Raw genomic sequence first — 16,171 nt, forward strand, 5'->3', positions numbered from 1 at the left:
AAGGGCCGCCAGAGAGATGAACACAATCTACAGAAACATTATTTTTGGGGAATGTTGGTTTTCTGAATTTTGGGGGGTATGTGTGTATGTGTGTCGGGTAGTATCTTGCAGGGAACTAGAAAAGTGTCCCCTTTAGAGCATGAAGAAAATGTCAGCAGATTTGGCTCCATAGCAGTTTAAAAACTACATAATTATAGAATAAACTGGTCATTGGATTTTAAACTTATAGTAAGACCTTATTCCATCATGTGACTAACTCTTGCCAGAAAATATCAAATGACATTGCAGCATACATTTTATAGGGACAACTTGTTACCAGAACACAGGAACGCACAAGAAATGTTTGTCCACGTCCAATTTATGTAGATTGCACAATAGATATCCAGTAAAGGATCGGACAGTCCAGATAAATAAGGATGCATGACTCGTTAAAGACAAAGTGAATGGATGGGAAGCCATGTGGAATGTTATCAAAATACAGAAGAGTGCTTAGGGTAAAGTTGATGAAACAGACTGATTCATTGCACTCTGCTTACACAAGAAAGGAAAACAAAATGCAGGTAATGGTAGAAAGAAGCCGGTGAAGCTGTGCACCAGAAGCAGGAGCCAGTGCGATGGGTTCCTGGGTTGCTTGTGACATGTAAAGGCCAGGCTTTTATTATGTGAGCAAAGTGAGGCTGTTTCCAAGAAAACGTTCTCTTTTATAGGAACAGTGTGGGCGAGGGAAGACATTTTCTTTTTCTTCTTGCTTCAGCGGTCCCCAAAGCAAATCAAGTCATTTGTTTCCATGTGATATGGAGGACACTAAGAAGATAATTTCAGGTTTATGCTGGATTCTTTTCTGTACAGATCACTGTTTGCATGACTATTCAAAACTGAACAAACAAGTTGACATCATGAACATTAGCTAGAACAAAATTCCTCAGCTACAGTTAGTGCAACTGGTAACTGAAAAATTGAGAGAGTTATAATGGATAGTACCTGTAGTAGCAGAATAAGGGTACCCAAAGATGTCCATACCCTAATATCTGGTGTTATGCCTGTGTGTGCTATGTTACATGGCACAGGGGCATTGCAGGTGGGATTATGGTTACGGGCCTTAAAAATAGGGAGATTATCCTGGATTATCTGGGTGGGCTCAATGTAATCTCATGGCTTCTTCAAAGTGGCAGGAGAAGGTGGGCAAATAAGTAAGGGAAAAGGAGAGTGGAGGAGACACTTGAAATGTGAGAAGAGTTTGACCTGCCTCCTGACTTTGAAGATGGAGGAAGGGGTCATGACCAAGAAATGCAAGTCGCTGCTAGAAGCTGATAGCCAGCAAGGAAAGGGGGAGCTCAGTCCTAGTTGAACTCACTGGGCTTCTGACTTCAAGAAATAGTGAGATAGTAAGTTTGGGTTATTTGAAGCCATTACGCTTGTGGTAATTTATTTTGGTAGCAATAGAAAAATGAATACAGCACTCATTAAAAGTACTCTTATTTTGAAATGGAGGATATGTTCTCTTCTTGGAAGTTTCCACACAGGTAATGGAGAGGAGTCCTGAAGAACACAGTGTTGGCACTGACTGACTTTATCAAGTCCATGTCAAGTGCTGGGTGGCTAATGTGTGGAATAAAACAGAATTCCCCACCTTCAGGGTCCCTGTGGTTTCAGAAACCAATACTAAAATAACACTTCAGAGGCGCCTGGGTGGCGCAGTGGGTTAAGCGTCCGACTTCAGCCAGGTCACGATCTCGCGGTCCGTGAGTTCGAGCCCCGCGTCAGGCTCTGGGCTGATGGCTCGGAGCCTGGAGCCTGTTTCCGATTCTGTGTCTCCCTCTCTCTCTGCCCCTCCCCTGTTCATGCTCTGTCTCTCTCTGTCCCAAAAATAAATAAACGTTGAAAAAAAAATTAAAAAAAAAATAAATAAAATAACACTTCATATTGGAAAGCAATGACAGCTCAGGCAAAAATATAGCAGGAAAGGGGATAAGGAGTGTTTTGAATGTAATTCTATCTAGCACACTGAAAATCTCGTGCCAATTCTTTCTGGCCTGCCAAGTTTCAAAAGAGAGATCAGTCACGAGTCTTATAGGTCTCCCTTTATATGTGAGGGCACGTTTACCCCTTGCTGCTTTCAGAATTTTCTCTTTATCCTTGTATTTTGCCAGTTTCACTATGATATGTCGTGCAGAAGATCGATTCAAGTTACGTCTGAAGGGAGTTCTCTGTGCCTCTTGGATTTCAATGCCTTTTTCCTTCCGCAGTTCAGGGAAGTTCTCAGCTATTATTTCTTCAAGTACCCCTTCAGCACCTTTCCCTCTCTCTTCCTCCTCTGGAATACCAATTATGCGTATATTATTTCTTTTTAGTGTATCACTTAGTTCTCTAATTTTCCCCTCATACTCCTGGATTTTTTTATCTCTCTTTTTCTCAGCTTCCTCTTTTTCCATAACTTTATCTTCTAGTTCACCTATTCTCTCCTCTGCCTCTTCCATCCGAGTTGTGGTGGTTTGCATTTTGTTTTGCATTTCATTTAAAGCGTTTTTTCAGCTCCTCGTGACTGTTCCTTAGTCCCTTGATCTCTGTAGCAAGAGATTCTCTGCTGTCCTGTATACTGTTTTCCAGCCCAGCGATTAATTTTATGACTATTATTCTAAATTCACTTTCTGTTATATTATTTAAATCCTTTTTGATCAGCTCATTAGCTGTTGTTATTTCCTGGAGATTCTTCTGAGGGGAATTCTTCCGCTTGGTCATTTTGGATAGTCCCTGGTGTGGTGAGGACCTGCAGGGCACTTCCCCTGTGCTGTGGTGTATAACTGGAGTTGGTGGGCGGGGCCACAGTCAGTCCTGATGTCTGCCCCCAGCCCACCGCTGGGGCCACAGTCAGACTGGTGTGTGCCTTCTCTTCCCCTCTCCCAGGGGCGGGATTCCCTGTGGGGTGGTGTAGCCCGTCTGGGCTACTTGCACACTGCCAGGCTTGTGATGCTGGGGATCTGGCGTATTAGCTGGGGTGGGTAGGCAAGGTGCACGGCGGCAGGGGGGGCAGGCTTAGCTCGCTTCTCCTTAGGTGATCCACTTCAGGAGGGGCCCTGTGGCAGCCGGAGGGAGTCAGATCCGCTGCCGGAGGTTTGGCTCCGCAGAAGCACAGAGTTGGGTGTTTGCGCGGAGTGAGCAATTTCCCTGGCCGGAACCGGTTCCCTTTGGGATTTTGGCTGGGGGATGGGCGGGGGAGATGGCGCTGGCGAGCGCCTTTGTTCCCCGCCAAACTGAGCTCTGTCGTCCGGGGGCTCCGCAGCTCACCCTCCCTTTGTCCTCCAGCCTTCCCGCTTTCCGAGCAGAGCTGTTAACTTATGACCTCCCAGACGCTAAGTCGCGCTTGCTGTCGGAACACAGTCCATCAGGCCCCTCCGCTTTTGCAAGCCGGACTCGGGGGCTCTGCTTGGCCGGCGAGCCGCCCCTCCGCCCCGGCTCCCTCCCGCCAGTCCGTGGAGCGCGCACCGCCTCGCCGCCCTTCCTACCCTCTTCCGTGGGCCTCTCGTCAGCACTTGGGTCCGGTGACTCCGTTCTGCTAATCCTCTGGCGGTTTTCTGGGTTATTTAGGCAGGTGTAGGTGGAATCTAAGTGATCAGCAGGACGCGCGGTGAGCCCAGCGTCCTCCTACGCCGCCATCTTCCTGCGCCCTTGAATGTAATTCTAAATGGGGAAAGTTTACTCAGAAGTAACAATGTGAGTAAAAGTCTGTAGGATGGAGGGTGCTAAGTGTTGAGGCCATGGGGGAATTGAACTGAGAGGAGAGCAGGAGGACTTTAGCTAAGATAAATAAATAGTGGGATCTTGAGGGGCTTTCAAACATTTATAATGTCTTTATAAGTCTTTAATGTCTTTATAAGACTTGGCTTCTGCTGGGAGTGAGATGGGAAGCCTTTTGGAAGATTTTGGCCTGTTTTGTGAATAACTGAAAGGAGAGGAAGAACGAATCTGGAAGCCAGATTTATGTTTCAATGAAAAATTTCTTCAATTTATGTGTAAAAAACTAGAATGGCATTTTGAATTCACTAGCTAATTTAAGAAATTTCAATTTTTAAATTCTCTTAAAGTTTGAGATGCATATTAAAATATTTAGGAGTCAGCTGTTATGCTGTCTGCAATTTACATTAAAATACCATAGCAAAAAATAAATTAGATGAAATAAATACGGTAAACTATTAGCAAGTGTCAATTCTAGGTGATGTATATATGTATGTATGTATGTATATACACACACACACACACACACACTCACATATATACACTATTGTCTGCTTTACTTATGAAAAAAATTGTAATAGAAAGAGAACAAGCATTTTCCTCATGTGTATGAAAGAAAAGAAAATGGAAATGCAAAAACCTAGTTATAAAATGATTCAAATAGTTAAAAGCAAAACCCCAAATATTGATCCCAGTTTGACTTCACTAATGTGTGGTTATATTGTATTGTGAGTAACTATAGAACTGAAAAGAGAAAGTTGGAGTCTCCAAATTTCATTTCATTTTTTTAAGTTTATTTATTTATTTTGAGAGAGAGAGAAAGAGAGGCAGAGAAAGAGGGAGAGAGAGAATCCCAAGTAGGCTCCACACTGTTAGCACAAACTGACATAGGACTTGATCTCACCAACTGTAAGATCATGACGTGAACCAAAATCTAGAGTTGGACGCTTGACTGACTGAGTCATGCAGGTGCCCCAGGAGTTTCCAAGTTTTAGGTTGTTCTGTGTAAATATCATGGCTTGACAAGTTTAGACCATGGGTGTGACAGTGGAGATTGTGAGAAGTGATTGGGTTCTGGATGCATTTTGTCCATTCAATCCCCTCCCCGCCCCCCCCCGCCCCCCCACTCTGTATCTTTATACTTGATTCTTGAAGAAAGTAGATTTTGTGAGAATTTTGTTTAAGATGAGTGTTAGACTTAAACAAATGTCTAGAATTATTGGTAAAAAAAAAAAAAAAGGATCACTGGTAAAAAGGCAAATCCAAATCTTGGAGCTTATCTGTGAAGCTCAATCTGTTTCATATATCATATTTTTTAACATCAATTTTTTAAAATCTAGGGTAAAAAAATGTAGCTACAACTATAGAAGCTGTTCACAATGAATTCCAATGTTTCTTATATATAGTAATTGCTATAACTCATATATACTGGAATCACTAAAATATTTTTAATTTATGCAAACCAAATGTTCTTATTAGTGGACCTTTAAGGAGGCTGTGTGGATGAATCTTAGGACATTTGCACCTAGTTTCACAACTACTAATTTGTTTTACATTTTGCTGCAGGTATTTTGAGTGCATTTAGTGTCTGGTTCCAATTGCATTTTTGTTTATTTGCTTTTTAATTTTTTCCTTTATTAGAGGGAAATTGTTTCCCAGAATGGGATGGACTCATTTGTTGGCCCAGAGGAACAGTGGGGAAAATATTGGCTGTCCCATGCCCTCCTTATATTTATGACTTCAATCATAAAGGTATTGAATTTTTTTGCAATGATTAATTTGGAATAGAAATGTACTTTTCCCCCTAATGGATGCCAAGGGAACTGAGCAATCTCAATGTTTTTCTTCGTGTCTTTACAGGAGTTGCTTTCCGACACTGTAACCCCAATGGGACGTGGGATTTTATGTACAGTTTAAATAAAACATGGGCTAATTATTCAGAGTGCCTTCGCTTTCTGCAGCCAGATATCAGCATAGGAAAGGTAATGATATTGGGGTGTCTGGGTGGCTCAGTCGGTTAGGGATCTGATGATTTCGGCTCAGGTCATGATCTCACGGTTTTTAAGTTTGAGCCCTGTGTCTGGCTCCACACTGTCAGTGTGCTTGGGATCCTCTCTGTCTGCTCCTCCCCATCTTATCAAAATAAATAAACTTAAAAAAAAAAGGGAAAGGTAATCATATTTTTGTATTTGCAAACCCCTAAGGGAAAACAGAATAATATTTTTATGCAGTTCTTGGTTGTCAACTACTATATGTAAAAATCTTTTTATTATGGGACACAAAGATTATAAAAGATAAAAGTAAGTTTGGAATCTTTTTAGATATCTAGTTAAGGAAAGGTGTAGGACCTAAAACATTCTGTATTTTCTTTAGGCTAGAGTTATCTGGCTGAGATACAGGCATATATACTAATAAATATGTGTCTGTGTCTATTCTGTTATAGCACATTATGTTTATATTATATTGTATTATGCTATATTACATTATATTATGTGTAAAAATTGAGATAGGTAGTCAGCAGCAGGATTCATGACTTGTTTTGTTACCTATGAATGGTTCCATCTCATTTCACTCTATATTCCTGAAGGAGATTTGTATTTTTAAGATGTATTTTTCATTTCATAAGATTAGCCAGTAGATGATTTCATTAGTATATGAAAGATTAGAGTTGTAGAATTACGGAGCAGCAAGGGCATCCTATAGGTCTTCCAGACGACACCTTAATTTTACACGTGAGTCAACTCAGAAGCAGAGACTTTGGGTGTTAGATTGACCCAGCTCGCTGATGACAGGATCTAAAGTGGAATCCTGTTCTCCAGATTTCTCATCAGTGCTGTTTACAGTATAGCAATCATATGTAAACTTTGGAAACTTCTAGATAATCAATTTTAAGTGATATATATGCTGTAAAAGTCATGCTTAAATTCCTATCACTCAGCCCTCGTAAGTAAAATTCTTGACGTATATGCATATGATGTTAGGAGTGAATATGATAAATGGATGTATAAATTATTTCTATGGTGGACCTGAGAACAGTCTATAATACATAAACTGCCAGCATTAGACATTTTTCTTTATGCTTCATTTTTTTTTTTTTAGTCAGGGGTGGTGAGTAGGGAGAGCAGTAAGGGAAGCGGTGAGTTGAAGATGTCTTTGATTTTGCACTACTAGGATTTCCTTTCTTAACTTTCTTCTTTTCTGACACATAGTGCTATCACCTTAATGAACTCTAGTAAGTTGCTGAAAGAACTTCAGCTTTATATTTCATTGTTGACAAGCTTCTTGCATAAAATTAGTCAATGTGAGGAGATGATGTATTCCACTATGGAGCTAAAACTAACAATGAGTTAATATTAAATGCTTCAAAATAATTTTAATTTCATTGACACAAGTAAACAGTATTTACTGTGATGAATTTATTTGTGCATCAAATGATGATGCAAATCTTCCACAGCTTTTAAATGGCCATTCAGTTAAATCATGGTTTTATTTACACTGAACTCTACTCTTACAACCACTCTTTGTGATTACTATATATTCCTACAATCAAAGTAGCCAAGGATGGTAATACACCCAACTATGTACTAGTTCATGTGAAAATGATCTAAACATTAACTGAGGAGCACTTGGGTGGCTCGGTCAGGTAAGCATCCAACTCTTGATTTTGGCTTAGGGAGTGATCTCCAATGTTTGTGAGTTGGAGCCTCATGTTGTGCTCTGCACTGACAGTGGGGAGCCTGCTTGGGATTCTGTCTCCCTGTCTCTCTGTTCCACCCTGATTGCTATCTCTCTCAAAATAAATAAAAAATAAGCTTAAAAATTAACTAAAAATCTTGATGAATTTTGTTAGCATAAATAATTTTATCTCCTTAATTAAAAATATAAAGAGTGTTTTCTATTGTTTACAACCTTTAAGCAATAATTTGAGAAAACTTAAGAAAACTAAATATCCCCTACTAAGAAAACTGGATATCTCCTGAAGTTTTGATATACTCTAGGGCAAAGTGATATTACTTATTTATGAGGTATTAATTCTTAATGGTTGTAAGGAGAGCTTTTGTATAAGGAATAAGAAGTAAAAACCAAAAGAGTGTGCATTAAGAATAAACATTTTTATTGAGGAAAATAAGATGAAGATATTTTACACATCTATTGTTTTGTTCCTTAAATAATTTCCTTATTGTTGGCTTGACAAAATGAGATAGTTACTATTAGTAAAAAGATGGGAAGGAACTCTTATGATAAGCCATAAGGTTATTAAATTTTTGAGAGTATTATACTTAAAATAGTAGTATACTCTAAAAATTACCATATAATACATCTCATTTCTAAAGGCTAAATGAACTTCTGGGAAGCAATTTAGCAATATATATGAAAAACACTTCAAAGTGGTCATAACCTTTCATCTTATAATGTTATGTCTAAGGTTCGAGTATAAAGATTTGGACTGGGGGGAATTGAATGGACAAAATGTTCATTGAACCACTAATTATTATAGTGAATATTCTGAAGAATATAAGTTTTCAGTGAAGCACCTTCCAGAGAAGGTTAAATAAGCTTATATAAATGTTTTTTGTAAAGACTTTGTGGCCTTAGGAAGTTCCTTTGTTATACAGTTCACAGAAAAAAAAAAAACAACCAGGTAATAAAGTTGTATGTATATTAAGAATGTAGATGTTCAAAACAATAGAAAATGCTTCCTAGAGATAGAATGAAAAGAAATACACAAAATACAATGCTTCTTTTGGTTGGTAGGAATTCAGGAGATTTTTCCTTCCCTCTCTTTTATATTTTACACATTATCCAAATATTTTCTATAGAAGGTTTTAATATTTTATTAATTGATAATAAAATGTAGTAAACATTTTTAAAAAGGAACAAGAGGCAAAATCTTTTGTTTCCAGTTAGGATGTAGGAAGCTGTAGGATGAGGAATATATTGAATAAGATGCAAAATTGTTAATTTGTAATAACTCATGATGAGCTACAGATGCCAAGAACTCTAAATGATCCTAATTCTGCAAGTGGGAAAGCCCTTCCTATAAGAGACCTGTGACTGCTGTTTATCGCTGGGTTTGTAGCAGAAGAGGAACAACCACACCATCGAAGGGGACAGAAAGAAAAGAGCCAGGCTTTTAAACCAACTTTTAACAGACAAGGGTTGGCACGAGGGCTTAGATTTCCAAGAAGTGAGCCACATTCACAGTGAGCTTTCACCCACCAACCAGTTGTTTCCCATGGGGCTTCACTGAGTGTGTGGAGGCCGTGTGCCAAAGGCTGGGGGTAGCACAAGTGGGCTAAAAGAAATCCCCCAAGAGTGTATAGGGCTCTCAGAATGAGAGGCAGCAGTTAGCCAAAGGCATAGGACAGAACAGAGGCCCCGAGGGGCCTTCACTAGATGCATAATTGTACAGCCCATATGCCAGGGAAGGGCAGGAGAGCAAAGCAAGATCGCTAGCAACTCAAAATGCTGACGGATGGTTCAAATAGCTGCACAAGTTCTGTGGCTTGGAAAATGTCAAGTGTGCTAAAATCCATATAATGGCCACTAGAGGCTGCTGGTGCTAAGATCTCCAGGTCTGCTGAAGGAGTCTTGATTCTGCTCTCGAAACCTAAAACCAGGATAAAAGGAATCACAAAAAACATAAAACAAAAAACTACAACAGAGCTCAACTCAGCTTAGCAACAGAGTAACTCAGCCTCCTAAAGAGCCCTGACAGAGGAAGAGGCCTGCCCTTTTCAGGCTGTTACCATCATATACTTTAGTCCCTGTTATTCAGTTACTTACGGGGCCTGGAATGTAACACAAATTATAAGGCAGGAACCCAAAATCTCTAGTAAAAATAACAGCAGAAAAAAAACCCCAGATGATCCAGATGTTGGAATTTGCAGATGAGTAGTTAATAATAACTATTAGAAATATGTTAGATGATTTAGTGAAAAAGGTACATAACAGATGGAAAAATCAGATAAATAAAAACTTTAAAAAATAACAAATTCTAAAATTGAAATATTCAGTTCAAAAATGAATTCATTTGATATTCAACAACATACTGGATACAGCATGGTAAAGGATCAATGCACTTAGGGGCTCCTGGGTGGCTCAATAGGTTAAGCGTCAGGCTCTTGATTTTGGCTCAGTTCATGATCTCAGGGGATCATTACTTTGAGCTTCGAGTCGAGCTCTGTGCTGACAGTGTGGAGCCTGCTTGGGATTCTCTCTCTCTCCCTCTTTCTACTCCTCCTCCACTTGCACTCTCTCTCTCTCTCTCAAAATAAATAAGTAAACTTAAAAAAAAAATCTTAAAAGCAGAAAAAGAAAAATGGCACATTATATCCAAGGGAATAGCAATAAAAAAGATGCCTGCCTTTTAGTCAGAAACAATGGAGGCCAGAATACAATGGGATAACATCTTTAAAGTGATCATATGCATTAAGATAAAAGTAAGAAAATGATACATTGCAGACAAAAAATATGAGAGAATCTTTCTCATACCTTCAGTATAGGAAATAATCAAGAAAGTTCTCTAGGGTAAAGAGAACTTTACCAGACGGGAGCATAGATAGGTAGGAAGGAATGAGAGGTACCGGAATGGGTATAAATGTGGATAAAAATGACAGACTAGGGGTACCTGGGTAGCTCAGTTGGTTAGGCGTCTGACTTTGGCTCAGGTCATGATCTCACAGCTCATGAGTTTGAGCCTCATGTCGGGCTCTGTGCTGACAGCTCAGAGCCTGGAGCCTGCTTCAGATTCTGTGTCTCCCTCTCTCTGCCCCTCCCCAACTTGCTCTCTTTCTCTCAAAAATAAATAAACATTAAAAAAATTTTTAAAAAAATGACAGACTAAATCAATAAACAAAACTATTCTTTTTTTTTTTTTTAATTTTTTTTCCCACGTTTTTATTTATTTTTGGGACAGAGAGAGACAGAGCATGAACGGGGGAGGGGCAGAGAGAGAGGGAGACACAGAATCGGAAACAGGCTCCAGGCTCCGAGCCATCCGCCCAGAGCCCGACGCGGGGCTCGAACTCACGGACCGCGAGATCGTGACCTGGCTGAAGTCGGACGCTTAACCGACTGCGCCACCCAGGCGCCCCTAAACAAAACTATTCTTATTATTTATTGCTGTTTTATATCTAATCTTTATATCTGTATCTGTAATTTAATTAATTTAAAAGTCTATTGACTGCTTAAGGCAAACATAATAGTCTCTTATTAGGGTTTATAAATTATGTAGACAAAATCTAAAAGGGACATAGTCTGGGAAGCAAAATTGAGTATACAATTGGAAACTTTAGTTTGTGAGATAGTTCAATATTATGTAATGTAGGCTCTTATGAGTTCCGGATGCATAATTGCTAAAAAATAACACAAGTGCAGTTTTAAGAAATAATTGGACCCCTGCTCCCCAAATGGAAGGTAAGGAAGTAGGTATAGAGGAACGAATTAAAGGTAAGACATCCAGAATGCAAATACCAATGTGTTATATTTAAACCCAACCTTAGCAATGATTGTATTCAATGTAAATGAAGTAAACAGTCACTTAAAAGGCAGAATGGGTAATAAAAGTATGGCTTAATTATATACAATCTTAAAGAAATGTACTCTAAATAGAAAGATACAGATGAATGTGAAGATAATAGATTGGTTGATATCAAAAGGGGGGATAAGTTATATGCAGAGCATACCTTAAGCATAAGAGAGTTGGTGTGACTAACTAGACTTTTTTTTTTTTTTAACCAAACAAAATTTTATTTGTTTTTAAAGGTTCTTTTCTCCTCACTCTGCATTTGACCTTGTAGCCTCCCAAATGGTTGACACATATCTATGGGTAAAGACCCAGCACAAATTCATGCTGAATGTGTTTATAGTCAGGGTTTTTTCAGACACATTTTTTTATTTATTTTATTTTATTTTTTAAATTTATATCCAAATTAGTTAGCATATAGTGCAACAAGGATTTCAGGAGTAGGTCCCTTAATGCCCCTTACCCATTTAGCCCATCCCCCCTCCCCAAATCCCTCCAGTAACCCTCTGTTTATTCTCCATATTTAAGAGTGTGACTAAGTAGACTTTAAGACAGTATTATCTATGTGGAAGAACATATAAGAATGATAAAAGAATCCATTTGCCAGGAGGAAATAACAATCCTAAATATGCATGCATCTAGGGGCTTCATAAAACAAAAATTGTCAAAGCTAAAGGGAGACATCATCAAATCTCATCATATTGGAATTTATAAAAATGCCATTCTGTCAGTAATTGGTAAAACAATTAGGTAAAAACTTCCATAGAATATCTTTCAAATAATTTGATTAAAATGACATTTATAGAATACAATAGCCAAACACTACAAAATTCACATTCTTTTAAATTACACACCAAAGGTTCAAGTGTCAATAAATCTCAAGATTAAAATCATACAGAGTCTATTTTCTCAACACAAAAGAACTAATTGAATTCAACTAAAATAAAATATGTAGACGGTTGACAATATGTGTTGGAAATATGTGACCCATGGCAAAAGTTTAAACTGAATAATTATCAAAGCTGAATATATCAAAAATTGGGGGAAACAGTAAAAACAGAGCTTTTTTATAGCATTCAATGCTTAATTAGAAAAGAAGAAAGGTAACCATTCAATAATCAAAAGTTCCACATTAAACTGTACACAGTAATACCTACAACAAAAGGAGACATCAAAATGGAATTCTACAAAATTTTCAAGTAACCCTACAGCGTGGCAGGAAAAATAAAACAGAGAAATGAAAAATAGACCAACAGAAAACAAAAAAAATAAAATAATGGACTTAGCCTTAACATGTCAATATTATATTTGAAAAATGGTTTAAATATACCAATTAACAGAGATTGAAGAAATCTATTAAAAAACACGATCCAAATGTATGCTGTTTACAAAGTTTGGAACATTTCAAATATAATGCTATACATAGGTTACATACGTACCATACAATACTATTTGGCATAAGAAAGAACAAACTTGATATATGCAACAGCTTGAATGGATCTTGAGGTCATTACTCTGAGTGAAAAAACCAATTTCAAAAGGTCTCACACTGTATGATTCTATTTCTATAACATTCATGGAATTACAAAATTTTTTAAACTTAAAATTTTTTAAATATTTATTTTTGAGAGAGACAGAGCACGAGTTGGGGAGGGGCAGAGAGAGAGGGAGACACAGAATCTGAAGCAGGCTCTAGGCTCTGAGCTGTCAGCACAGAGCCTGAACGGGGGCTTGAACTCACAGACCGTGAGATCATGACTCGAGCCGAAGTCGGAGGCTTAACCGAGTGAGCCACCCAGACGCCCCTGAAATGACAAAATTATAAAGGTAGAAAACAGATTAATGGTTGCTAGGTGTCAGGGATGCTGGGGAAGAGGGGGGTAAATGTGACTCTAAGGGACCCCACTCTGTGGTGGTAGAATAGTTCTGTATCTTGATTGCATTGCTGGTTACAAAAATTTACATATGTGGTAAAATGATGTAGAATTATAAACACACACATTGCACCATGTCAAATTTCTGCCTTTGACATTTTAGTATAATTACGTTAAGATGTAACCACTGGGGGATACTGAGTGAAGGATACATTGGACGTTTTTTACTATCTTTTCCAGTTTTTGTGAATTTATAATCATTTAAAAAATTAAAAAGGAATGGATTATTGATTCATGTAACAATATTGGTGAATATAAAAAACAGTATGTTGACAAAAACAGTATATACTATTTAATTCTTAGTCTAAGAACGGTCAAAAAATACATGAAGTACATGAACAGATGATGCCAATTTATGATGACAGAAATTGGAACAGTAGTTACAAGGGGATGAATGGTGGGTGGGTTTCTGGACTCTCAAGGGGCACAGCACAGCTGGTTTGTCAAACCCATCAAACAGTTCATTTGAGATCTGTATTTTATGTAAATGACAGCTCAATAAAAACTTAAAGAAAGCTAGAAATAGTATTCCAAAAATGACATCATTTTTACCAGTTTCCTCTTAGAATAGCCATGTAATATGTGTTTCGTTTACTTCAAATATCACATTAGATATACAGCTCCACTAAAGTGGACAGCACAAAAATTCATGAAGTAAATATTGCAACATTTAATTTTCCCTCAATTAAGCAAGAAATGTCAAAGATTATTATATCTTTAACTCTGACTTGAATTTAGGAAGTAAAAGAAAGATCAGATGGATAATCAATGTTCTGTAAATGGGATAACACATTGCCTGTCTGTAAACAGGGGAAGACATGATTCTTAAGTTTATGCACATCTACTTGTTTGTTGAAACCTGTTTTTCTAATTAAATCTCTTCCCCTTCAGCAAGAATTCTTCGAACGCCTCTATGTCATGTACACAATTGGATATTCTGTCTCCTTCGGTTCCTTGGCTGTGGCTATTCTCATCATTGGTTACTTCAGGTGAGTGATCCCTTACCCCTTTTTCTGTGAAGGGACAGGTTCTGTTTCCTATGTATAGAAGATGTAAAGGTGTCAAAATTTCTGCCCCCAAATATTTTTCTCAGTGCAAGTTTTTGAATTCAGCCTAGTGTTATGATATCATTTGGCTTTGAAGATTTATTTTTATGAGGAAATTCAGGGTTTTTGTTTTTGTTATTGTTTAAAAACTAAAAAAATCTTTAAAAGCATCAAAGCAGTATGAAACCAGTAAGCCAACAGATCTGCAGGACAGTGTATTGTTTGCAAAGTGATGCATGCAAAGTGGAGCAGAATGAGTTACAAAAATTTTCATTCCTGGTGCAAAGACTTCATTTTTCCCAAATGATTTTCGTGCCATTGGACAGAAATTCATTTAAAATGATTTCCCAAATTATCTGATGAGATAATCATATGTATTGCTTCTGTTGTGGTTTATTTTTTATCCACTGGGACTTTTGCCCGATTCAATTCAACTTAATCTAAATCAATACAAAATTTTGAGCACCAGTATGGAGATTAAACAGTGCACAGCATGTATGGGAAAGGTATACTCATGATGTTTGCAGCTAGTTTGTGACTCAAGTAGCTGAGAAAACAACTAGTATACAGTGTGAGAAGTGCTATGATTCAGGTGGTGGATGGTAATTTGGGAGGGCAGAGTAAGAAGAGGAGGAAAGACCTCCCAAATGAAGTGAAATCTCAAAAGACACAGGAGTATAAATAAGATTTAACCAAAAAGGACCATTGGGGAACAGAGTTTATATCAAGAAAAGATTATATCAAGAAAAGCAAGGAATATTTGAGAATTCAGAGTTGTGGTGTAGGTAAGTGATGGGCAGTGAGTGAGACAGGAGAGGTAAGCATGGTTGAGGATGTTTTGAGACCTGAAGGTTATATGAAGAAATTTGAACTTTATCCAAAGACCAATGAGGAGCCATTGAAGAATTTTAAGCCGAAGAGTGACATGAAAGGTCACTTGTAAGGTGGAGGGTGAGTTGGTGGGAAGCAAGATAGGAAGCTCATTTGGAAGAGGCTGTCAGAATAACTCCGGACAAGAAGATTGTGGCCTGGCCAACAGCAGTGGCTTTGAGGATTGGCTACAAATGGAAGGTTTTGAGGTACATTCATTAAGACAATACGATTTTAAGAATTTAGTGCTAAGTTGTGTGTGGGAAAAGAGATGAGGGTAGATGACATATTTAAAAACCAAAATGTTTTATGTTTTGTTTCTGACCATCTTACAATCCCCTCTTCCTTGAAACTTCTCATATGTATTTCCTGTTTTGTCTTTCTCTTTTGATTTATCATTATCTAATGTACTATCTGATGTTTTACTTATCTTTTTATTTATCTCTTCCTCTAGAATGCAAAGCTACATAAGAGCATTAATTTTTTTCTGTTTGCTCATTGTAGCATTCTTAGTAGCTGCAATGTACTTGATATGTAGTGGTGCTTAGTAAATATTTGTTGAATTAATAAATAAATGACTAGTTTAATATTCCAACTACTTCTTCTAAAATGATTACTCCTATTATGGTAGTATAGTTTACATTTTCAAAACTTTTTCTTTATTGATTCACTAGTCCATCTACTCAACAAGCATTTTTCTCTACCATATGATAGACTCTTTTTAGTACTGATGGAGGACAAGTTAAGATATGTTGCAGACTGGAAAAGGAGTATATACACCATTGAGAGAGACTGACTCATTAAATGATTATCAAATCAAATAATGTTAATACTATAATACTGGTTTTTATAAAGGGTATTGGGAACACCAAGGAGCTAGTCCAAAACTGACTAGATGACAGAGAGAGACTTCCCAGAACAACTGACATGTGAACTGATATGGCAATGATGAGAAGGAATTCAGTACATCCCAGAAGATGGGAACGAAATGTGCAAAACTCAGACAGGAAGGAGCAGAGTAGATGCTGGGAACATAAAAGAGTCCAATGTGAAGGCAGCAT

General features: G+C 37.8%; 1 protein-coding gene across 1 annotated transcript in view; it reads left to right on the forward strand.

The window, feature by feature from the left end:
• Positions 1–5,373: 5,373 nt before the first annotated feature.
• PTH2R (parathyroid hormone 2 receptor) overlaps positions 5,374–16,171 on the forward strand; it is a 51,055-nt gene continuing 40,257 nt past the window's right edge. The window contains exons 1-3 of the mRNA XM_032594495.1: positions 5,374–5,484; positions 5,593–5,714; positions 14,086–14,183. Coding sequence (XP_032450386.1) covers positions 5,637–5,714; positions 14,086–14,183 — 176 coding nt within the window. The 5' untranslated portion in view covers positions 5,374–5,484; positions 5,593–5,636. The remainder of the gene's footprint in view (positions 5,485–5,592; positions 5,715–14,085; positions 14,184–16,171) is intronic.

This window comes from Lynx canadensis, chromosome C1, assembly GCF_007474595.2.
Source record: "Lynx canadensis isolate LIC74 chromosome C1, mLynCan4.pri.v2, whole genome shotgun sequence".
NCBI classification, from domain to species: Eukaryota; Metazoa; Chordata; class Mammalia; order Carnivora; family Felidae; genus Lynx; species Lynx canadensis.